General features: G+C 40.5%; 1 protein-coding gene across 1 annotated transcript; it reads right to left on the bottom strand.

Annotated features, from left to right (window-relative positions):
* Positions 1–2,111: 2,111 nt before the first annotated feature.
* LOC130713961 (plant intracellular Ras-group-related LRR protein 5-like) lies at positions 2,112–5,040 on the bottom strand. The gene is made up of 3 exons (XM_057563786.1): positions 4,350–5,040; positions 2,693–3,609; positions 2,112–2,471 (listed from the first exon to the last, which is right to left on the bottom strand). Exons 1-3 carry the CDS (start codon positions 4,912–4,914, stop codon positions 2,349–2,351), a joined length of 1,605 nt encoding a protein of 534 aa, XP_057419769.1. The 5' UTR covers positions 4,915–5,040; the 3' UTR covers positions 2,112–2,348.
* Positions 5,041–26,389: the final 21,349 nt, after the last annotated feature.

Genomic DNA, 26,389 nt, shown 5'->3' with positions numbered 1-26,389 from the left:
AGTCCCCATAAAGTAATATATTTTATCATGAATTTTTTTTAAATATTGTAAAAAAAATAAACATTTACCAAAATATTGTATTTTGATAAATATTTATCAATCTATGGTAGTTTTGGCCATGTAGGATGCTTAGGTAATCACTTTTTGCAAAAACTCCTTGTATGAGGAGTTTTCTTTATGACAAAGACGTCTAGAAGTAAGAGTTTTCACAGCCAATAATTACATCATCATTATCTCGCATAAAGACTCATCAAGTGAGAAGTTTTGCTGTCACTTCAGACTCCTGGAACGAGGCACCATTATTTTCATAAAACCTCCTCACTTGAGGAGTTCTCCTATCAAATCAGTCTTCTCATAAATTTTCAAACGTGTGACACGAGTTAACTACTTTTCACGGCCCATAAGACTAAAAGTAAATCCACACACAAATCCAGTTGAAAACATGTAATCGAAGTTGTTTTTCCATTAAAACATGTTCCAAATTACAACATAAAAAATCATTACTATTGATACTTTAGGGTATCAAATACATAGATAGTTTCTATTGGAAAAACTTCCATGGTAATAATATACTCGTAGCCATTTATCTGAAACCGTTTTAAAAACTTATTCTAATTTATTTGTTGTTTTAAAAATTCAAGATAATAATATTAGTTGTCACTTTTTGATTGTATTTTTTTTTCATCTATTTAATTTAATATGTTTTATTAAAAATAACACATTGAATATGATTGGATCATCTCACATATAAATGGGAGGAATGTAGTGATTTTTGTGGCTGCTTTATAGAGTGTTTAAGGTTGCCTAAGAGTATGTTTTGGGTCGTCAACCGTGGTAGTTTGAATATGCTTGGCACATTCTCTCTTCGGCTGATCACCTTTGTTTGATCAATTCGTCAAATTTAATTCAAATGGTAGTTGACCTCGTTTCACATATTTGAAAAAGAGACTCCTCGTATGAGAAAACTGATTTGATTAGGAGAACTCCTCAAATGAGGAGTTTTTCTCAAAATAGTGGTGCTTCGTTCCAAAAGTCTGACGTGACAGCATGACTCCTCACTTGAGGAGTCTTTATGCGACATATGAGGAGTTTTTGCAAAAAGTGACCACCTAAACATCTTACATGGCCAAAACTACCATAGATTGATAAATATTTATCAAAATACAATATTTTGGTAAATATTTATTTTTTTTACAATATTTGAAAAAAAAATTCTTTTCACATAGTAATTTTGATCTTTTATTTTTAAAATAATATCTGTCGTACTTCGGAGTTTGAAGTTGTATTGTGTTCTCTATCGAGATTACTTACTTGTTTCTCGATTCCTTTTCTCAATAACAAAAAATAATATTTGTCTTACTTTAAAATAATCTAATCTTAATCCCTCGGTTTAATTTTCAAGTGATGGAAATGGATCAAATAATTCTGACACTTTTGCTTCTGGAAGCTTTATGTATCTGCAATACCCTCTGGTCAAAGATGAACACTCAGCACACCATTTAATTAAATTTCCATCAATGCCAAAAGATTTTCATGATTAAGATATAGATCAAAAGAAAGCATTTTGAAAATATGAACTAAAATCTACATTTAACAATAATTTGGGGACGTTGAACATATTAATCTTTTTTATTTCAAGAGAAGGATATGCACAATCAATGCTTATCTTTTTTTCTCCTGAAAATCGAAGCGTTGAAAATTAGACATGAATTTGCAGATATGTAAGAATCTACAAAATAAGGTCAAAACATATAATTTAACTTCTTTTTTTGTCAATAAACATATATAAACATATAATTTAACTTATCACACATAATTTAACTTCTTTTTTTGTCAATAAACATATATAAACATATAATTTAACTTATCACACGCAACAAACAGGTCAATGATAGAAGCAATGGGAAACTGCATATTATTAAAAAAGCAAACTCTAATTTGTCAACGTTCTAGTTTTTATTTTCCACCATACACTCCACTCAATTTCACATGTTCACTCATCCATTTATCTCAAATCACCTCTCTCATACTACTATTTTCCTTTTCTAATAGCCACGTGCATACAATTTTCAATGAAAGTGTATAATTAAGGATATTTTCTATAGAAGCAATAAACTCAACGGCGTTGATACCATTATATCTTCATTTCATTTGCAAATGACAAGAGTATCAAATGATCAAAGTTATTACAAGCACTCTCTTGTATACAAAGATAAAACAGAAATTCAAAATTTAGAAACATACTTTACAGTTCACAAGGAAAACCCAAAACTATACAGCAAGGTCATTTTATTAGGAAAACAATGTCTAACTTGAAGAAACACAATAGCAAGGTCATGCTAAAAATATCATTTCTGTTGAGGGCAAAATATAGAGCAAAACCAGAACCAAAATCCCTTCTTTTTCTTCTTTGATGGCAAAAGGTTTGCATCCCTCTCAACGACATAATCAGCCATGTACTGCACAACTTCCTGATAAACAAGAATTAGGAGATTGTAAGTAAATAGAGCAACTGACATATAGTGCATGTTTGAAAAAATCATTCTTCGATTGATTCTAAAGCCAAAATTAATTATGCAGAGAAACTTACGTGAGTAGTTTTTAAGTTTCAGAAATGATTCTGAGATAAACTAAAGTGATCTAAACATTATGATAATAGAAGCAATGCAAATTTTGACCTCAAAAAGTTTACCTGAGCACCCAACTTGATCACTTCTCTTGGTGGCATCTCAAGAGGAGTCTCATCAGCTTTGAAAATTCTCAACTTCGACAAGAACCTAAAAGACTCTGGCAAAACTCTTATTTGATCATCACTTATATCCAACTCCTCAAGCATTTCAAGATTCCCAATTGATCTTGGCAAGGCTCTTAGATCAGCAAAGTTATTTCCCAAGTTCAATTTCTTCAAAGTAACTACAAAACACAGGTTCTCTGGCACGAATTCGAGTTCATTAAAGCTAACATCAAGTTCCTTCAGGTTGCATAGATTACCTATTGTTGAAGGCAACCTCTTAACTCTATTATAGTGCAAAGTGAGAATCTCCATAGATTCTAGCTTCCCAATTGCTTCAGGAAGGGCCTTGAGCTGGTTAAAATCCAACTTCAGCACAGATAAGGAGGAGCAATTCCCAATTGTATAAGGCAGTTCCTCAAGCTCGTTTGTCTCAACGATAAACCTCTTCAAGCTACTTAAACTCCCAATTGTCTCTGGTAACTGTGTGAACGCATTTGAACTCAAGTCAAGATCAGTGAGATTTGTCAAGTTTCCAAAAGTTGTAGGAAGTGATTTCAATCTGTTTGCATGAAGGTCCAGTTCAACAAGGTTTATCAATTCACCAAATGACTGGGGAAGGTTTATCAGCTGGTTTGAATGAAGATCAAGCTTTGTTAAGGCCTTGAGTCCCCCAATGGTTGCTGGAAGAGCCATGAGTCTGTTTTCAGATAGGTTCACTTCAGTGACATCAGATAATTTCCCAATTGAAACTGGCAACCACTCCATCTGATCCACCAACTTCCCTCTGAGATCAAGGATTGTATCTCCACTTTTAGCACAATTTTCAACAACAGTAGCCACTTTCATGAGACTTAATTTGGCAGGGCTTCCATCACCTACAAAATTTAAAGTCAAATCAAAGCATGAACATCACACACACCTTCATAAGCAAATTCTAAGTGCGTGTCTGGATCAACGTTAGCATAATTGATTCTGGACAGAGTTGATTCTACTAAAATTGTGTATGGTAAATGTGATGTAAAATGACGTTATTTATGTTTGAATACCAAAAAGTGATTTTTTTTAGGGTAGTGTTATAAAACATAGTTGTAAAATCTTAGAATTAAGTAGGTTTTGCGGCTAGTGAATCCAATTCTTGACCCATGATTTTGGCATCACCGTGATTTGCTGTTGTGTTTGGATATACAGTGGAAAACCTCAGTGAAGCCAAAATCACGGTGGACAAAAGCAAGTCCACCAGACCACCATTATCTTGACCTCACTTTGGTTTTCTACCGTGTGTCCAAATATGCACAAAATCAATTTTACTGATAGTATGATACAGCCAAAAACCATTTCAACTAGTTAGAATTAATTTTAACCAAGGAGAATTGACTCCATATAATTGATTCTGCTTTCCAAACATGCTCTAAGTATAATTATAATTTGTTTCTCTACTCTTTTACACAAGAGACAGAGAAACAAAGAACATAAACAGAAATGGTTCTGAAGTACAAACAATCAGGTATCCAATTTTTCAAATTTAACTGAATAATCATCAGAGGGAAAAACGCATTACTAAATATAGAATCAGGTTTATCATTTCCCATAAAAAAGATTGGATTTTGGAACTAACCTGCTGACAAGAACGCCTTGCTGACAGAGAAACCCTTTTCCACTCCCAAATCACTCTTCTGCTGTTCTCCCTCTTCCTCCTCCTCCTTCCTCATCAAAATTCCATCATCAAGTGTTGAAATTGTCTCAAGGTGTTCATGAATAGTGGGAAGTTTCTGTAACTGGTTCTGGGAGTGAGAATCCCCATCCCCAGAAACCAAATCAGAAGCCTTCAGAATGAGATCACCGAATGTCTGAAACATCTTTTCAATTTCAAGAAGGTAGAGCGCCTCTCTTCTCTGTTCCTGGCTCTGGAACAGGACCATGGTCTTCTTAACCTGTTGCAGGACAGAGAAAAGTTCCTGAGGGACATCGTGGGGTGGTTTCTGCACAGAAATTTCATGCAGTTTGGTTTGCTCCACGTTGTTCACGGTGTCCACCGTTGACGTGGCTGCTTCCAACTCTTGTACGGAAGGTCGAGGTGGCAGTGAACGGTAGATGGTGGTGATTTCTTGTACTGTGTCTAGAATGGCACGTGAAGGTGGTTGCGGTGATGATGATGGGTCTTTCTCACTGTGATGAGGCATCGTGGAAGAAGAAACTGAAAGAAGAAGAAGAAGAAGAAGAAGAAACAGGGTTTGGGAGAAAGAAACAAAGGGGAAACGGAAAAACAGACAGAAAATCTCGTGGGTAGTGATGAGAGACGGACAGAAAAGTGGTAAGTATATATACAGGACAGCTTACTATGACAAACGTTAAAATGGATTTTTGGTCCTTGTCCAAAGACAAGAGGACAATATTATCTTTTATTTTAATGCCATGCCTTGAGGAAAAAGTTATCCATATGGTCCATTATTACTAAATTAATTATTCATGTTTTTTCAAATAATAATTATTTAGAGTGTGATTTTTATAAATCTTAAACAATAAAATGATTTTTAGGAATGGGAAGGTCCAAGGTTTGATCTTTAAAGGATGTACTTTATCTTTCTGATGTACCAAAAAATGATTTTTAGTTGTGTGGAGAAAGAGGTTTTCTTAAGATTTTTAAGTTGATTTGTGTTTATTGGCACGATTACCAGATGCAAAGGAGAGTATAATAGCCGAATCGATTTGGGGCCTAATTTCTGGTTGGTGATAGAATGAGGGCATCTTTATAAGGTTCCTCTTCAATTTGAAAGCCTTCATCATTAATTTTAAGCATTGAAATATTGGCCTTTGGATGAAATCAATGGCTAGAACATACCAGTGAAACCCTCGATGTCAGAGCGTTTAGGGGCATTGTTGGAAGGAATCTTTGTAACTTATAATCTGAACATTCATGGCATTATGTGCATTAGATTAGGAGGTTAAGGTTACAAAGAATGGATTGATGTGTGTTCAATGTGCAGCCTTTGAGTTATGTCATTTGAAGATGATTTTCTTGTCTAAGGAATCAAATTTATGAAGAATAACCAAGGGTTGATGAAGCATAAAGGCTAGGAGGTTTCAGAATGAAGAATTGAAGGCCAAGAGAGCTGTTGAAGGGCGGTTACAAAGCTATCAATGAAGAAATGAGCTGAAGAAAATTGAAGATTCCCCCAGCGAGGTGTGCACGCATATGCGTGCACTATGCCTGCACAGACATGCGTGCAAGGTCAGGGGCGTGGCATTCATGGAATGGAGGCACGCATGTGCGTGCACTATGCTTGCATGCACATGCGTGTAGAGTTAGGGGCTTGACATTTCAGCCAAGCCTGCATGTTGCACGCACATGCGTGTGTAGGCGTCTAATTTTGCCTATAAATAGGACTTTGTGTTTTTCAGTTGAGATCTTAGTTTTTCTGAACTTTTAGCTTGTGTAAGGATTAAGGAGCTATTCCAAGGTTCATATTTAGGTTAGAAACATGTTTGCCTTAGCCATGCTTGGCTAAGTTTCTTTTAGCATTTGGGATGTGGATCCTTTACGTGTTATTGTTTTAACTTTCTGAATCTTCATATGGAATAAAGAATTTTCTTTCTATGAGCCTACCCTTCTATTTAATATGAACGTGAAATGCATGCAAGTTATCCTACCTTTCTTTGCACAAATGGAAGTTTGGTTTAGGAATAAGGGCAATGACTAGTAGTTGATGGCCTGAAACTAAAATGAATTTAAACTTCAATTTGACTGACCATAGGTGGCTAGGAATCGATTGGGATTTAACCAGTGAAGTCTTTTGAAAGCTCTTTTTGACCTGATGAATCAACATTTAGAGATATAGGCTAGATCAACAACAGAAAGTGTCAAAAACTTATCTTTTTCCATATGCATTCAGATTCTTTAAAGGATCACTTGTTTCGGTGAAACTAACCCAAATGCTAAGCTCTCAAACATTGTTTCTTCCTCTTTACTTCAGATTGCAAAGTTCTCTACAAATCAAATAATTATAATTTGTCTTTTTACTTTTACTTCTGATTTAAGCAACCATTGCTTTTGTAAATCGGTTTTTCCCCAATCTCCATGGTTCGACAATCTTTTATATTACTTCGAGTGTAAGACCCAAGTTTTTAGACATAGTGTAAGGCCCGAGTTTTTAAGTTCATGCTAAGTGAATAAACTTCTTATTCACGATTAGGGTTGATGTAATGTGAAGGGAAACCTGAACGAAAGTTTATTAAATGAAATATATTTATGAAGGAGAAAGTTCAGGAAAAGTTCAAGGATTGCATTATGATCGATAAAAGTTATAGCACGAACGTTTTACGCTTAAACCTAGGTCAGAAACCCTAGTATATAGCTAATTTTCACTTTTAGGCACGATGGCAGTTAATTCCAAAAATCTTCAGAGACATGTTAGAACTTCTCTTTTTCCATATATCACAATCGTTTCGAGGCGAAACTCTAGGATCTACGAACGTCCGATTCCAATCATCGGGAGTTTGCCGAAACTAGAACCCTGGTATTTCAAAACCCTAGAATTTCCCGACTTTGAGGACTTTATCTATTCAGAGCTTCAAATGAATATTCTACACGCGTACACCCATTTCTCTTGATGATTTCAATCTTTCTTCCGAAGGAAGTTTTCTATTCCGACATTCGATGCAAAAAGCAACTTATCGGGTAAAATAGTTTTACACCGACTTTGCACCGACTTTGCATTAGTTGCCAAAAATACAAGGAGACATCTTCTTAGCTTGGGAATTCCTTTGCCAAAACCTATCTTAGAATTCATGGAGAATGACGCCGGAAAAATCGGATTCGCGAAACTTTCATTTTCCCGCGAAATTCCATCTTCTATATATAGCAAATAAAGGAAGAAAAAACACAATTTTCCTCCATTTTCTCTCCTCTAAACCGCGGCCAAGAACAAGGAAGAAGGAAGAAGAGTTTTTCTTCATCGTTTGCTTGATCGTCGATCAATCAGTTGCTACTTCAAGGCTTCGAGGTATAGTCGCTAATCCTTACCTCTGATCGCTTTTTCCATAGCTTTTTTGTAGAGTTTTCTGAGCGGATAGTTTATGGGTTTTTGCAAAACTATCCTGAATCTTTCATTTATGATTCTAAACCTCTTCTATGTATGCCCAAGATCACTTCTGCCGGATTAGATTTTCCGTTATGTCGCCGGAATTCCGCCGGAATCAATTTGAGCCTAAAATACCCATTTATGTAGTTTTTGAGTAAAGTTCCAACCTTTAGGCTGTAAACTATCGCCTTAGCTTAGTGTTAGTAGGATTAGTTGTCATAAACGTCGTTGGTGACGTCCCTGCAAAATTTTATTTTTGGGATTTCAGTTTTGAAAATCCTAAGTTAAAAATCATGACCAAAATACCCCTGCGACAGTTTTTGATCCGATAATTTTTCCGAGTTCAGAATACCCTTAGTTACGGCTTATGAAAGCATAGGAACCAAGTTTGATCGAAGAAAAATCGAACCCTACAATTACCTATAGTGGCCGAGAGCTATTAAGGGGGAGGAAGAAATTTCCTTTTTCCGAAAACTTGTCTTTCGCGCTAGATTATCGTACCTTAGAGGCTAGATTACTTCGAGTAACCTTAGTAAGTATCGATAGCTTAGTTTCCGATAGATTCTGATTGATTTTTGTGGTTTTGTTCTAAAGGTGATTTTGAGGAATTTCCTGAGGATCAACACCTTGCTTGTGAAGAAGAGTTTGAAGTTTTTGCTGGAGAACCTTCAGGTGAGGGCTTCTCACTGAATCTCTAGTTAATGCTTAGGGTCGAGGTTTCGACATTGTTTACTGTTTATGCACTGAGATTGTGTGTGATTGAAAATGTTTTCTGAGGCTTCGGCTGACAATGTAGATGATTCATCTACTGAATGTTTTTGAAGATTGACTTACATGCTATGTGCTATGTGGATAATCTAGGATGTGTGGTGCATGCTTATATGCTAAGTGCTAAGTGTAAATGTTGAGATTTCTTGATATATGACATGTTGTTGATTGTGATGATTTAAATATGCTTTACACTGGAAATCTGAGATTCTGAATGGTGAGAATAGCGGGCAGGTCATGCCGATTTTATTTTGAGAGTTTTGAGAAAGTTTGATAGGACGAACGAGGTTCGGGCCTTGTATAGGGTTTATGGATCGAGACATTCTCTGGAGTCATTTGGGGATTCGAAGATCCCGAGAACTTATAGAAATTGCGATAAGACTAAAAAGGATATTATTTTGAAAAGAAAATTCATAAGACATTAAACAACCTCTAAATCTTTAAGTAAGGGTAATAATCTCGAAAGGAGGCTTTGGATGAAAATCATAGTTTGGAAAACGAGAAGTGTCGTCGGATCCAAGTGTTGAGTCTGTTGTTGTTGTGCTGTTGGAGCAGCGTTGGTTGTTGTGCTGTTGGAGCAGCGTTGGTTGTTGTTGTGCTGTTGGAGCAGCGATGTTGTTGGGCTATCCTGGGGATAAGTCCGGGGAACCGTTAGTTCCCGAGTATGTGATACTCTTGTGCTGTTGGAGCAGCGACGTGTGTTGTGAAATGTGTCTTTTGTCGCAGAATCGACTTTGCCTTAGGGTAAGATTTTTAGAGACTTTAATTTACCTAGAACACGTGGCGACGTGTCGAGTGAGGACGGAGACGTTGTTTGACTAATCATCCTGCATTCATGCAACATTAATGGGGTATTAACACAGGACGTACTCTGGACCTCGTCGGATTCCAAAATGGTCATAAGACCCGGATTTCCGTGATAGAGCGTCTGTAGACGTCTCTTGTAGCAGACCGAAATGGCAGACCTACGGGTTACGGCTGATCTGACTACCGTTGTTGTTGGAGTAAGAGGCACGCGGGCCGAAATGGCACCACCGTGGCTGGTGAAGGGCTGATCCGTTGATGTCCATCCGTTCCGGATTGCATATTGGTTGACTGGGTTAACCTGCATACATATCACGCAACATGCATACTGACTTAGTTGATGAGTGTGGTTTCTATTTGATAAACTTACTTGGAACATGCTAATTGTTATTATTGTCGTTATGATTTTGTGGAACATGCAACCCTAGGAATGATATCTCTAGTTATAAGCCTAAGTGGCTATCTATTATTTGTACCTATTGGGTTTATTATCTACATAGTTCTTTAGAGTTGACCCTCGCGTCTTCTGTGTGTGTTTTGGCGGACAACGCCTTTTGTCAGATGAACATTGCGGATTGGTTCGCAATGGTCCACCCTTCGGGGGGGATTAGGTACGAGATGATCGACCAGGACGACCCCGGGTCGTGGGTGGTTGACCCCGCGAGCCACCGAGCGACGTATTCGGGGCGTATCATGGAGGACCACGTGGATAGTGGAGGACTCTTGAGGTCAGGAGTGTTGAGGCGATGCTCTATCAGCTTCAACTTGCCACCGGGCGTTCACTGTGGACCAGGTCTTGGAGGAGCAACGCCGCCACCGTCATCTTCAGAGGAGGAGGATCCCTCAGAGGAGATTCCAGCGGGAGTGCCTTCGGCAGGGTCTAGTGCACCCTCCGTTGCGATCATTGATGATCAGGGTTCGGGCCCTAAGCCCGTGAGTCCAGCATCGGAGAGCGTTGCAGGAGCGAGGGGAGGACGGATAGGGTTGGTAGACTTGGTCGTTCTGGATTCTGATTCAGACGACGATCATGCTAGCACATAGTTTTGAGTGTTGGTATGAGCTCCTCGAGTTAGGATTAGTGTAGGAGTAGAGTTTTAGCTCTGACAGTCTTGCTTCATTTGTTACGTAGGGGACAGGGTAGATCCGCCTATAGCTTTTTGTGCGGTTTCCTTACGGGAATCACAGAGAGTTGGTTGGACTTAGGAGGTCTTATTTTCAGGCCATTGGGTCAGCTGATTCTCAGTCAGTTTTGAGGGATGGTGTTGCGGGCACTTCACCCTTTTCATTTGGTTTGTATATATTGCCTACGGGCGTCGCACTTTTCTTTCCGTCACTGGAGGTTACTCGTGACGAGGTTACTACTATAGCGGGGGCTGTTTATATATTGTATATTAGTTCTGATTTTTGTTATTGTTGGGTTTTATTTAATTCCGTTTTGTCTTAGTTATTATCGGAAAAAAAAATATATTCACGTTTTTCCGCATTAAGTTTATTTTGGTTACTAAAGTGACGCCACCGAAATCGGGGTGTTACACATAGATTAGATAAATTAATTTCCTATTCACGCTTAGGTTTTGGTGTAACGTGAAAGGAAACTGAACAAGTGTTTGCAGATTCGGATGACTTAATGAAGAAGAAAGTTTAGGAAATGACTAAGGGTGGTACTATAGTCAGTTTAAGTGATTGCTAGAGCCATTTCTACACCCGTCTAAGGTCGAGTGTGTCCGAAAAAAAGCTATTTCCGCTTCTAGAGCATTGTTTAAGCGAAATTCAAAATCGTTCGAAAAATAAGAACCTTCGGGTATTTTTTCCATGACCAGTGTTTCGCTACGGATCTCTGGGTTGTACACACAATAGGTTTTGCTTTCCGGAAGTCCGTCGAAGCTAGGCTTTATCTTCTCGTGGACTTTAATTAAGACCCCGAATGAAGAGTTTTTCTATTCGGAGCTTTTAACGAAGTTTCCATTTGCGATACCTCATTTTTTCGACGTTTGCGATCTTTCTTCAGAAGAAAGTTTCTTCATCCGACGCCAACTGCAAAAAGTAGTTTTCCGGCGTATTTTGACCCATACTGCGTTTTGATTGTTTTCTTCAATTTAAAGAACCTTGTTTTGAGTTTTGGCATTCTGTCGCCAAATATTCACTTCTTATCAGCAGATGAAAGTACCAGGACGACTGAATCCGCGAAATCTTCGTTATTCCTTTTTCCTGACTGCTATAAAAGGAAGGGAAAATGAGAAAATATCTCATTTCCCATCTCATTTCCCACCAAGAGAGAGAGCCCCGGGTAGAGAGAGAGAGGAGGAGGAGAGAAAATTCCCGGTTCTTACCCGATCGTCCCGATTCCGGTTGCGTTGGATAGCTAGCAAGAAAATCTCTCTACTTCTTGCCTCTGTTTGTGTTTTCCGTTGTGTTTCTCTATGTCTTTCTGTGCTCAAAGTTTTGTGAACTTTCCTGCCTTCCATATTCACAGCCGGTGCGCTTAGATTTTCACGGAGTCGCTGTAGATTTGAAAATCTAACTCAAAAACCCATTTCTCTGTGAGTTTACTTTTTGAGCCAAAAAATCATGACTTAACTTAGTGACTTTAGGATTAGTTGCAATAAACGACATTCTCTACAACCCTATCGGTTTACTTTTTCAAAATTTCAACTTTGAGTTTTTGAGCTTAAAATCTTGACCCAAATACCCTATTTGCAATTCAATTCCAATAATTTTTCCGAGCATTGTATTACCCTATTTATGACCTAAGATTACCTAGGAATTAAATTAGATCGAAGAAAAAGCGCTAAAACGCTAAAATTGGGGGGGAGTGGTCGAGAGCTCATTGAGGGGGGGGGGGGAGAAAATTCTTTTTTGTGAAAACTCTTCATTTTGTCTTAGATTATCATACTCTCAAGCTTTTAAAGTTTCGTCTGACGTTAGTTAATAATGTTAAGATTGTTTCGACTTGGTTTTGACTGAATAATGTTATGTTTGCTCAAAGGTTTGGTTTTGGAAACCTTAGGAGCTAGTGAGGAAGCGAGAGAAGGACCCTTGCACTGTGAAGCTGGACAATTTGGAGTTGAGGGCAACTTACTTGCTAGCTAATGACTTAGGCGTCGATAACTTCGACTTGCTTATTTGATTATGATGATGTTGATTGAACTGATTTGGAAAATGTTTTCTGAGGCTTCGGCCGTTGTTAAACCTTGAGACTTGTGTCTCCGTTTTCTGAGCTTCGGCCGACATATGTGTTGATGATTTGATTTTTGCTATGATTGATGTGGACAAAATCACATGCTTTATATGTTCTAAGTGGCTAATCATAGGATGAGTTAATATCTGTGAATATGCTTTGTTGGATTGTACTAACTAAATTGTGCAATTATATATGTATATATGAATCGTCGGAGTGTGGGGAAACATGAAGTTATGCCATGCTAGTGACGGAACTTTTAAGATAATGATTGACAGGTCGGATGTAACACCCCGATTTCCAGGTGTCACTTTAGTAACCAAAAATAATCTTTACGCGGAAAACAGGTAATTTTTTTTCGTTTTCTTTCCTTTAAATCAAAACGATAAGGAAGTAAAGACAAAACCCAACTACTAAACTAACCGATATACATCAAATATAAACATGTACAGCCTCAGCTGCACTTCCACGTCACACACACTCGCAGTGACTCCAAAGTAGTGTACCCGTAGGCAAATATTTACAGATCCAGAAGTGTGAGTGAGAAAAAGTATAATTACAAACCACTAGGAGAAAGTCGGCCTCAAAATGGCCTAAGCAAAGACCCCTATGGTCCGACTGACTCACTGTGATCCCTCCGTAAGAGAACCACACAAAAAGCCATGCATCGGGAACTTACCCTGTCCCAAAAGCAAAACGAATCAGAGCTATTACAGTAACAACCAACTCCAAAAGACTCTAACCACCCATACCCCACACTACTATCATCGACCCTCCCTCGATCAGGCATGAAGTCCGGGTCCTCGTCGAAAGCTTCAGTAATAGTCGTTCCGCTCCGGGTCTTTCCCGCACAACGAATCATCACGAACCGGCTGACAGACGCCTGGCAGCAGGCCGACCGCCCAAACACAAACATACAAACAAAGCCAAGGCGCTAGGGTCAACTTACAGAATACAATAGATATACAATCAACTTGTGATAAAGAGGATATATACATATGTTGTATATATATACATATAAGTTATGTATTGCCTACTTTAAGGTATATACATAGCATGTTCTCGAATCTCCTACACAGTTCAATCATTAATACCTAACGGTGTTCATCAACATCAAATCATCATAATCTCAACATATGAAGTTAGGTGATAAGGTTAGTCAAACAATGTATCGTCCTCCCAACACACACGTATCCAACTAAACCAATGTTCCCTGTCGTTGCCCTAGGGTAAACGACGACGAAATCTCACGCTTCCATGAAGTCTCACGCTTCAATGGGGTCTTACGCTTTCACGAAGTCTCACGCTTCAGTGAAATCTCACACATTCACGAAGTCTCACGCTTCAGTGAATTTTCACGCATTCACGAAGTCTCACGCTTCAGTGAAGTTTCGCGCCTTCATGAAGTCTCCCGTTCAATGAAGTTCCACACCTTCACGAAGTCTCACGCTTCAGTGAAGTTGCACGCCTCCGCAAAGTCTCCCGCTTCAGCAAAGGTGTACGCCTCCGCAAAGTCTCCCGCTTCAGCGAAGGTTCCCGTCTCCACGAGGTCTCCCGCCTCAGTGAAGTTTCTGCTTTCACGAAGTCTCACGCCTCAGTGAAGCTTACTCACTTTCACGAAGTCTCACGCTTCAGTGAAGTTCCATGCTTTCACGAAGTCTCACGCCTCAGTGAAGCTTCCCGTTCCTCACTATGGATGGACCATTCCCGTTATCCATCCTGGATGAACCATTCCCGTTATTCATCCTTGGTGAACCATTCCCGTTATTCACCATATGATATGCACAGGTGAACCATTCCCGTTATTCACCCGATTGATGCAATATGGTTAGCCAAACAACGAATCGCCCTTACCACGGAAGTGTTTAGCTCACAACCCAATCTCAACCAAACCCAATGAGTTAGTGTCGGTCAATACAACACAACTCGGAGTAAGTGTCGGTCAATACAACACAACTCCAACAAGAAAACACAAGGGTCTAGTGTCGGTCAATACAACACGGCTCCACAACACTCCCCAAGAGTACTAGAGTACTCGATGACTTCAATCATCACCATAGCTCACCTTAGTGGCTTTCCCCAATTCCGATAACTCTCCCAACCCACAACAAAGGTCGACTTTTCCCCGTCTTTCGTAAATGTTTTCCCCTTTAGTTCTCCTATAACTATTCATTTAGTAAAAACGTTTCGAATTGAATTAGTCAGGTTATGAGTTTATTTCTCAAAGTCTAAGTCTCCCAAAGTCTCTAGTTTACAAAATTCTATTCATTCTAGGTTTTCCGAAAACCAACCACCCAAAAGAAGTTTCCCGGGGAAAGTCTAAGTAAACCAACGAATCCCAATAAATGGCTAAGTCCCAAACCCCTCGTTTGAACTTGCCTAGGGTTGTTCATCCAACCCGAAATGTCAAAGATCACCAGATCAATGAATCTCCACTCCGAAGTCGCGTCAAAACGCTCAATCCAACACAACATCAACATCATAAGTTATGAAAACATTCATAACAATAAACCATCATCATAATCAATATCATAGCAAAGCATAAGTCGAATTTATCGACGCCTATTATGAAATCATAGCTAATATATATGTAAGTTGCCCTAACCTCGAGCTGTTCCAGCTTCGCAAACAAAGTTCTCCTCAAACAATTGCTCTGAGTCTTCCAAAGTTCCCTCAACTGAACCTCGGAGAAAAACAAAGCAGAATCCAAACAAAATCGATTAGTTCGATCGCAAAACAATACATAAACGATAGACAAAGCATTAAAGCTTCAGAATAGGACAATCAGGTACGAAAAGACAAGTTTTCGAAAACGAAAAACTCCCCCCCCTTAGGAAATAGCCCACGGCCATAAGGAGAAAAGAGCTTCGGCTCTTTTTCTTCGATCAAATCAGTTTACAAGGTAGTTTTAGGGTAAAACTAAGGCAAAGAAACTGTCAGAACAATTTTCGGACAATCGGGCCGAAATACGACTACGCAGGGGCATTTTGGTCCAAAATAAAGGCTCAAAACTTCAAAGTTATCAGTTCTGAAAAGAAATTTGACAGCAACGATCCTCATGACATCCGTGACAACAAATCCTAAAGGCACGAAGTCAGATTAAGTCTTTTTGACAATAAAGTTTCGAAATGTGAGACAAAAAGGGTTTTGAAACAGTTTTTCATATCCTGGACAACTGGATCACAATCAGCGTTTACTGACAGAGGTTTTAGGCTCATGGGAACCTTGAGAACATAACCCAAGCAAGAAATCGAAGAAAACGGACAATTTTAGAAAAAGCTCAAAACTGTGAGCACAGAAACGACTTCAGAAACGCAACAGAAACAACAATCAGAGGTAGGAATCGTGTTAGTTACCTCGATACCTAGAAGTAGGGACGAACTGCACGAAGATTGGTCAAGGTTTCGCGAAAATCTTCTCCTCCCTTCTCTCCCAAGAACTCGCGGCTCCAATGGTGCAAAATGGGAGGATTTTGCTTTTTCGCGCTATTTATAGGCGGGCGAAATCGCGGGAAAATGAAAATTTCGCGATTCCGATTTTTGCAGCACGATCACCGAGAAATTCTAAGAGAGATTCTGGCGTCAGAATTCCAGAACTCAAAACAAATATCTAGGATTTGGGAAAAACGATATCCAAAACGCCAAAAGCGGTGTAAGTTAGTCTGTCCCGAAAAACTACTTTTTGCTGTGATCGCCGGACGACAAAACTTCCTTCTGAAGAAAGATTGGAAACGTCGAAACAAATCTGGCAATGCGGACGGAATCTTCGTTAGAAGTCCCGAATAGAAAAAGTCTTCATCCATTGCTCGAAAATAGGGTTTCGAAGCAAAGAAATTAGCGTCGGCGGACATCCGAAAAGTGAAACCTATCGTGCGTACAGTCCAGAGTTCCGAAATGAAACGCTGGTCGATGGAAAAATAAAGAGAATCTTTAAATTTTTCGAGAGTTCGAAATCTCACTCAAAACGTTGCTTTAAGAGCGAAATAGCCTATTCTGGACACGCTCGCCATAAGGCAGGTGTGCAGACGACTCGCACTAACTCCGAAAACAACTACGCAACATTCCTCAAGCAATTCCTGAACTTTCTTCTTCATTAATCTTCCTCAAATATCAAACTCCTGTCACGCTTACACTGATTCTACGGGTGAGTCGGAAACTTAACTTGTTCTGAAAATCCAGGTCTTACAATACTCCCCTCCAAAAAGAAAGCTTCGTCCTCGAAACTCAGAGTTCTGAGAAAAGTCCGGAATACAGTTCCTTGATCTGGTCTTCCAATTCCCCTGTAGCATTGCCCGTGTCATTGTTCCTCATAACCTTTACTTAAGCAAGTTGTTTTCCCCTTAACTGTTTCACTCTTCTATCCCCACTGCTAACTATCGGCGTCTCAAAAGACAAAACATCATTCAACCTCATGTCGTCTGACTCGATTACTTGCGTCGGACCTCTGCTTGAAATGATACCGGTTGGCATTCCGTGCAGTCGCACAACCTTAGCCACTTACTTCTTTACTTTCGGTCGTCCGAAATTCTTCTTAAACTCGGTGCCTCTCTGTCATTTCAAAGTAAATACTCAACTTGTCCTCGTGATCTTCATCTACAGTCCAAAACTCCACTTGTCCGTTCGATAACTCTTAGACGAAACATCCCCTTGGAAACCGCTAGTCCATTAACATACCTCCAACTTCGTAACTATCTTTATAAACACCCAGAAACCAAACTTCTACTTAATCACTACTTGAATTAAACCTCGACCTATGTCCTTATTTCTTGTCCTTCAATAATCTTATCCCCTTCAACATCAATCTATCAACAACTTATAAGATAATCCTCCTCTTAATATCTAACAATCCATTATTATCGTCTTCTTCCTCAAAACTTCCCTCACTCAAACCTATTTACACTTACTGAAATTCCTAACACTTCACACAAATCGAGACTTATCCTCTAGAAGATTAAATCATAACTATATCTCAAGAGACTTAACTAGCCATTTTATCATCCGATCCTTCAACATTCTGAGATTTAACTCTTATCGTAACCGCTAACACCACTAAATCTCTTAAATGTACATAAATCTCAGCTCACTAGGTCAACCTTAGCCCTAGGATTCTCATTCAACTTAGTCAAATTCACTTGTTACTTGTAATGTGCATCACCAAAATCCATAACAAAGTTTCATTCACTCTTAGGCTCTAAGAAACTTGTCCAAACATAACAACTTCAAGTATTCATCTTAATACTAACACTTTCCTTTTTGTCACTCAATCACCATCTCGTCAATCAACTTCTTAATCTCTCAATCAAATTCTGACAAACTTCGAGTCCTACACACCCTAGACAGACATTCATAGATTTAAAACCTAAACCTTCACCAAGTTTGGTTCTCTAATGACCTTTAATCCTTCAATACTTCTTAAATGAATATCCGTTTCTTAAAACTATAACTTCTTCACTTACCCAAACGACCTGATAAATGTCGTCATGCTTCCACACTCACCACTTGATCCTGCTATCCATAATCATAACTTATTATGCTAACATCATTCAAATTTTATCACATGGTCATTATGTCCGCAACCTCATAATCAACATCAATCGATCACCAACCTTAACACTCCACACAACCCAGAATTCCCTTACTTCAAGATCTCTCTTATACTACACCTCAATGGTCTTAACCCGAAACTCACCTTCAGGTCTTCAATCTTCTAAGATTCAACTCCTATTGTCACACCTACAACCATAAGATCTCCTACTCGTACGCGATTCTCGGCTCTCAAGATTCAATCTTAACCCTAAGATTTCAATCCAACTTAGTATATCTCACTTAGTAATCTCAGCATATTTCTTTGGAATCCATATCAACAACCTCAAGTATTCAACTTATGCTAAAACTTTCTTTCTCCAACTTAATCATTAATTCAACACTTTTCAAGCGAAAATTCATCTCTTAAGACTATAATGTCTCCACATATTAATCAAACGCTTAGCAAAACTTATTCCTCGAACTCGACTATAACAATCTAGTTCAGAGCTAATTCTTCTCAATCTCGCTACCATCAAGGTATCATCTAAAACATGATTAAATCCAACTTATTTAGTCTCTAACAACTCCCCTCAGCAATCACATAACCTATGACTTCATAACTTCCGAGAAACTACTTAATACTTTTCCAGCACTAAATCTCTTGACTTGGTCTACCTCTACTTGGAGTAATCACACGAACTAACCAATCAATGTCTATACGACACTCATCGACTTCCACAGATTCAAATCTTAATCTTTTACAATCAAATGCTTAACACGAACTTTCCTCCCAAATCCGACTAATCCTCAATCAATTCAAATTCATCTTACCCGTCCTTCTATCAAAGTCCATAACCAGCTGTGATTCCGAATATCACCCCCTCAATATTAGGTTGATCAGGCCTAATACATCGAAGGTGGAAATTTAGAAAAACCCACTGGAACAGTCAATGAGTTCCTATCCTCCAGTAGTCACAAATATCCTGATACTAAATCCTTTAAGGATCCCGCTACGGAACTACACACCCTCAACATAACACGTATACTACCCATACGGAATCTCCCTAAGATTCGTTCTTCAACTACTAGCTTCCTCATAAACGCATCGGTGGAAGACTACTTTCTAGACTTAGTGTGCTATTCCCAACCTCGTGTAACTTCTATAGTTAAATCACGAGCAACCTCGAATAAGGTCCTACATCGTTCCCACGTTCTTCCTCGTTCAACTCCTCAGCTCTTGCCCTCCTTGGCATGAATCCTTTCCTCTGGAGCAAGTTGTTTTCCTTTCCCAACATTCCCTGATGATTCGCCCTTGAGTGCCTTACAATCTCTGGAGAAATGTCCCGGTTGGTTGCAATTAAAGCATAGTTTTCCCTTGATCTTGCACTTACTAGCATAGTGCCCTACTTCCCTGCACCTGTAACACGTCACTGCTCTTCCCGAAGTCTTGTTTCATGTCCCTTCGGTAGCATCATTCCCTTTCATCTTACTATCAGACGTTTCCTCCTGGGGTGACTTGCAGTTCACAGCTAGATGCCCCTCTCGGTTACACTTGAAGCATCTCCATCCAGTCACTGAGCACTTGTTAGCAAAATGCCCAAACTTTCCACAACGAGTACATGTCACACCTTTGTCACCAACTGGCTCCCCTCCAGTATCAGCAGTCGTTGGTTTGTAGACTCTTGAGATAAGATCTCTTCCCTTGAAACGCTGATACGGTCCCCACTGATGGTAGCTCTCCCTTCTGTTGTAGCCTTGAGATCCTGACCTTATTGGTCCCCCAGCTCCTGTTCGGTTCATTCCTCTTTGTTGATACATCGCCGTCGCCATCAATCGTTGGTGATGCTCACGTGCAGCCTCTTCAGCACGCATATAAGCGTCTTCCGCAGCCTGGTTCATCATTGCCTCGATCAGTGTAGCTATTGCCCCCGCCATCGGGTTAAGGTCCACCATCCTATATCTCATCAAACGTCCGATTAGTACTAGCCATACGGTAGCACTAGACAAACCACTCAATCCGACTAAGTAGTAACGCAAACAATTAGAGCGAAAATCGCTCTGCAGACAATCAATTTTCACTCTTTGCAGAGTCACACAACCTAGCACAGAAGACCTATTCCCCAAAGACTCCCAAAAGACTCGACTAAGCTCTGATACCACAATGTAACACCCCGATTTCCAGGTGTCACTTTAGTAACCAAAAATAATCTTTACGCGGAAAACAGGTAATTTTTTTTCGTTTTCTTTCCTTTAAATCAAAACGATAAGGAAGTAAAGACAAAACCCAACTACTAAACTAACCGATATACATCAAATATAAACATGTACAGCCTCAGCTGCACTTCCATGTCACACACACTCGCAGTGACTCCAAAGTAGTGTACCCGTAGGCAAATATTTACAGATCCAGAAGTGTGAGTGAGAAAAAGTATAATTACAAACCACTAGGAGAAAGTCGGCCTCAAAATGGCCTAAGCAAAGACCCCTATGGTCCGACTGACTCACTGTGATCCCTCCGTAAGAGAACCACACAAAAAGCCATGCATCGGGAACTTACCCTGTCCCAAAAGCAAAACGAATCAGAGCTATTACAGTAACAACCAACTCCAAAAGACTCTAACCACCCATACCCCACACTACTATCATCGACCCTCCCTCGATCAGGCATGAAGTCCGGGTCCTCGTCGAAAGCTTCAGTAATAGTCGTTCCGCTCCGGGTCTTTCCCGCACAACGAATCATCAAGAACCGGCTGACAGACGCCTGGCAGCAGGCCGACCGCCCAAACACAAACATACAAACAAAGCCAAGGCGCTAGGGTCAACTTACAGAATACAATAGATATACAATCAACTTGTGATAAAGGGGATATATACATATGTTGTATATATATACATATAAGTTATGTATTGCCTACTTTAAGGTATATACATAGCATGTTCTCGAATCTCCTACACAGTTCAATCATTAATACCTAACGGTGTTCATCAACATCAAATCATCATAATCTCAACATATGAAGTTAGGTGATAAGGTTAGTCAAACAATGTATCGTCCTCCCAACACACACGTATCCAACTAAACCAATGTTCCCTGTCGTTGCCCTAGGGTAAACGACGACGAAATCTCACGCTTCCATGAAGTCTCACGCTTCAATGGGGTCTTACGCTTTCACGAAGTCTCACGCTTCAGTGAAATCTCACACATTCACGAAGTCTCACGCTTCAGTGAATTTTCACGCATTCACGAAGTCTCACGCTTCAGTGAAGTTTCGCGCCTTCATGAAGTCTCCCGCTTCAATGAAGTTCCACACCTTCACGAAGTCTCACGCTTCAGTGAAGTTGCACGCCTCTGCAAAGTCTCCCGCTTCAGCAAAGGTGTACGCCTCCGCAAAGTCTCCCGCTTCAGCGAAGGTTCCCGTCTCCACGAGGTCTCCCGCCTCAGTGAAGTTTCTGCTTTCACGAAGTCTCACGCCTCAGTGAAGCTTACTCACTTTCACGAAGTCTCACGCTTCAGTGAAGTTCCATGCTTTCACGAAGTCTCACGCCTCAGTGAAGCTTCCCGTTCCTCACTATGGATGGACCATTCCCGTTATCCATCCTGGATGAACCATTCCCGTTATTCATCCTTGGTGAACCATTCCCGTTATTCACCATATGATATGCACAGGTGAACCATTCCCGTTATTCACCCGATTGATGCAATATGGTTAGCCAAACAACGAATCGCCCTTACCACGGAAGTGTTTAGCTCACAACCCAATCTCAACCAAACCCAATGAGTTAGTGTCGGTCAATACAACACAACTCGGAGTAAGTGTCGGTCAATACAACACAACTCCAACAAGAAAACACAAGGGTCTAGTGCCGGTCAATACAACACGGCTCCACAACACTCCCCAAGAGTACTAGAGTACTCGATGACTTCAATCATCACCATAGCTCACCTTAGTGGCTTTCCCCAATTCCGATAACTCTCCCAACCCACAACAAAGGTCGACTTTTCCCCGTCTTTCGTAAATGTTTTCCCCTTTAGTTCTCCTATAACTACTCATTTAGTAAAAACGTTTCGAATTGAATTAGTCAGGTTATGAGTTTATTTCTCAAAGTCTAAGTCTCCCAAAGTCTCTAGTTTACAAAATTCTATTCATTCTAGGTTTTCCGAAAACCAACCACCCAAAAGAAGTTTCCCGGGGAAAGTCTAAGTAAACCAACGAATCCCAATAAATGGCTAAGTCCCAAACCCCTCGTTTGAACTTGCCTAGGGTTGTTCATCCAACCCGAAATGTCAAAGATCACCAGATCAATGAATCTCCACTCCGAAGTCGCGTCAAAACGCTCAATCCAACACAACATCAACATCATAAGTTATGAAAACATTCATAACAATAAACCATCATCATAATCAATATCATAGCAAAGCATAAGTCGAATTTATCGACGCCTATTATGAAATCATAGCTAATATATATGTAAGTTGCCCTAACCTCGAGCTGTTCCAGCTTCGCAAACAAAGTTCTCCTCAAACAATTGCTCTGAGTCTTCCAAAGTTCCCTCAACTGAACCTCGGAGAAAAACAAAGCAGAATCCAAACAAAATTGATTAGTTCGATCGCAAAACAATACATAAACGATAGACAAAGCATTAAAGCTTCAGAATAGGACAATCAGGTATGAAAAGACAAGTTTTCGAAAACGAAAAACTCCCCCCCCCTTAGGAAATAGCCCACGGCCATAAGGAGAAAAGAGCTTCGGCTCTTTTTCTTCGATCAAATCAGTTTACAAGGTAGTTTTAGGGTAAAACTAAGGCAAAGAAACTGTCAGAACAATTTTCGGACAATCGGGCCGAAATACGACTACGCAGGGGCATTTTGGTCCAAAATAAAGGCTTAAAACTTCAAAGTTATCAGTTCTGAAAACAAATTTGACAGCAACGATCCTCATGACATCCGTGACAACAAATCCTAAAGGCACGAAGTCAGATTAAGTCTTTTTGACAATAAAGTTTCGAAATGTGAGACAAAAAGGGTTTTGAAACAGTTTTTCAGATCCTGGACAACTGGATCACAATCAGCGTTTACTGACAGAGGTTTTAGGCTCATGGAACCTTGAGAACATAACCCAAGCAAGAAATCGAAGAAAACAGACAATTTTAGAAAAAGCTCAAAACTGTGAGCACAGAAACGACTTCAGAAACGCAACAGAAACAACAATCAGAGGTAGGAATAGTGTTAGTTACCTCGATACCTAGAAGTAGGGACGAACTGCACGAAGATTGGTCAAGGTTTCGCGAAAATCTTCTCCTCCCTTCTCTCCCAAGAACTCGCGGCTCCAATGGTGCAAAATGGGAGGATTTTGCTTTTTCGCGCTATTTATAGGCGGGCGAAATCGCGGGAAAATGAAAATTTCGCGATTCCGATTTTTGCAGCACGATCACCGAGAAATTCTAAGAGAGATTCTGGCGTCAGAATTCCAGAACTCAAAACAAATATCTAGGATTTGGGAAAAACGATATCCAAAACGCCAAAAGCGGTGTAAGTTAGTCTGTCCCGAAAAACTACTTTTTGCTGTGATCGCCGGACGACAAAACTTCCTTCTGAAGAAAGATTGGAAACGTCGAAACAAATCTGGCAATGCGGACGGAATCTTCGTTAGAAGTCCCGAATATAAAAAGTCTTCATCCATTGCTCGAAAATAGGGTTTCGAAGCAAAGAAATTAGCGTCGGCGGACATCCGAAAAGTGAAACCTATCGTGCGTACAGTCCAGAGTTCCGAAATGAAACGCTGGTCGATGGAAAAATAAAGAGAATCTTTAAATTTTTCGAGAGTTCGAAATCTCACTCAAAACGTTGCTTTAAGAGCGAAATAGCCTATTCTGGACACGCTCGCCATAAGGCAGGTGTGCAGACGACTCGCACTAACTCCGAAAACAACTACGCAACATTCCTCAAGCAATTCCTGAACTTTCTTCTTCATTAATCTTCCTCAAATATCAAACTCCTGTCACGCTTACACTGATTCCACGAGTGAGTCGGAAACTTAACTTGTTCTGAAAATCCAGGTCTTACATCGGACCTAGGTTCGAGCCTTTATCGTTTTAGGGTTCGAGACCTTCTCAAGGAATTACTCTGGATTGATGGGATCTTTGGACTGATAGGGTTAGAGACAAAAAGGAATATAAATTGTTTTACAAATGAAATTCATAATACACTAAACAACATTAGAACACTTTAAAATATTGATAATCTATTGAAGAATTCTTAGGGCTTGAATATGAGTTTTCGGTTTCCACATAAGAACACCAAGAGTGTTTCTTAAGTAGCAGACTTAGTAGCTACCCTACGGGTTAAGACCGATCTGACTACATTTAGGTGGTAAGTGACATCCGAGCTTAATGGTTAAACACAAGGGCCTTTGTTAGGACTGACTCAATGGTGCCCAGCCTGTCCGGAGCTTTTTTTTAGCATGAAATTGCATTTCATACTATGGATTTGATGATTTGATGTTAATGAACATCGTTATGTTATTTGATGATTTGATGTTGGTGAGCATCGTTATGTTATTGATGAATTGATAATCAATGTATGTTGTTATTGCAACCTAAGGATATGATATTCATGTCATGATAAGATGGAACCTAAATATGATATGCTTTATCTGTTGTCTGTATTTTGTACACTATTCTGTGAGTTGACCCTCGCGTCTTGCCTTGTGTGTATTGTTTGTGTTTGGGATGTCGGTAAACTGCCAGATGTCTTTGGGGAGAGTGGTTCTCGACGGTTCACCCTTCGGGGGGGATCCGCTACGAGATGATTGATCGGATCGACTGTAACATCCTGACTTGACGACTGGCCTCACGGTAACAACACGAGTCTTTTCAGCGCACTTTGTCCTCACTCGCGCGCTTCCCGGGAAAACTTCCCAGGAGGTCACCCATCATAATATTGCTCCAAGGCTAGCACACTTAACCATGGAGTTCTTATGAGTTTGGCTCCCGAAAAGAAGTTGCAACTTGTTGTCATGAGTAGTACCAATCAAATCTTTTATGCCCTCCTCAACTGTATAGTCCATCCCTATACAGTCTCGAAATACCTCTTGTTCGGGTGTGAGATCGGTTCATTCATGTGCCCCTCCGCCTAGAAGTCTGCCAGGAGCCGCTCCTTGTCCGTGCCTCACTGCACCGGCGATCACTCCCCGCCCTCGTCGGCCCCGGGCGTCACAGGCCCACCAACTTCCGCTTGGTTCGTCCTCGAACCACACCGTACTGGGAGAGGTTGGCTCTGATACCAATTGTAACATCCTGACTTGACGACTGGCCTCACGGTAACAACACAATTCTTTTCAGCGCACTTTGTCCTCACTCGCACACTTCCCGGGAAAACTTCCCAGGAGGTCACCCATCATAATATTGCTCCAAGGCTAGCACACTTAACCATGGAGTTCTTATGAGTTTGGCTCCCGAAAAGAAGTTGCAACTTGTTGTCATGAGTAGTACCAATCAAATCTTTTATGCCCTCCTCAACTGTATAGTCCATCCCTATACAGTCTCGAAATACCTCTTGTTCGGGTGTGAGATCGGTTCATTCATGTGCCCCTCCGCCTAGAAGTCTGCCAGGAGCCGCTCCTTGTCCGTGCCTCACTGCACCGGCGATCACTCCCCGCCCTCGTCGGCCCCGGGCGTCACAGGCCCACCAACTTCCGCTTGGTTCGTCCTCGAACCACACCGTACTGGGAGAGGTTGGCTCTGATACCAATTGTAACATCCTGACTTGACGACTGGCCTCACGGTAACAACACAATTCTTTTCAGCGCACTTTGTCCTCACTCGCACACTTCCCGGGAAAACTTCCCAGGAGGTCACCCATCATAATATTGCTCCAAGGCTAGCACACTTAACCATGGAGTTCTTATGAGTTGGGCTCCCGAAAAGAAGTTGCAACTTGTTGTCATGAGTAGTACCAATCAAATCTTTTATGCCCTCCTCAACTGTATAGTCCATCCCTATACAGTCTCGAAATACCTCTTGTTCGGGTGTGAGATCGGTTCATTCATGTGCCCCTCCGCCTAGAAGCCTGCCAGAAGCCGCTCCTTGTCCGTGCCTCACTGCACCGGCGATCACTCCCCGCCCTCGTCGGTCCCAGGCGTCACATCGACCCTGCCGCATGGGTGATGGATACAAGGGGAGACTGATGGAGGATATGATTGACGAGCATGGAGACTTGACGAAGGGAGTACTGCGGAAGTATACATTGAGCTTTGACTTGCCACCTATGGTTGAATTTGGACCCAGATGTAGGATGCGACCA

This window comes from Lotus japonicus, chromosome 4 (genome assembly GCF_012489685.1).
Source record: "Lotus japonicus ecotype B-129 chromosome 4, LjGifu_v1.2".
NCBI lineage: Eukaryota > Viridiplantae > Streptophyta > Magnoliopsida > Fabales > Fabaceae > Lotus > Lotus japonicus.
Note: the sequence above shows the minus strand (reverse complement) of the source record. Positions and strands in the feature narration are given on the sequence as shown.

Coding starts and splice junctions, on each gene's coding strand:
- LOC130713961 (XM_057563786.1), bottom strand. CDS start 4,914: ATGCCTCATCACAGTGAGAAAGACCCATCATCATCACCGCAACCACCT. Junction 3,610..4,349: donor CAAGGCGTTCTTGTCAGCAG/GTTAGTTCCAAA, acceptor TAAATTTTGTAG/GTGATGGAAGCCCTGCCAAA. Junction 2,472..2,692: donor TGATCAAGTTGGGTGCTCAG/GTAAACTTTTTG, acceptor CTTGTTTATCAG/GAAGTTGTGCAGTACATGGC.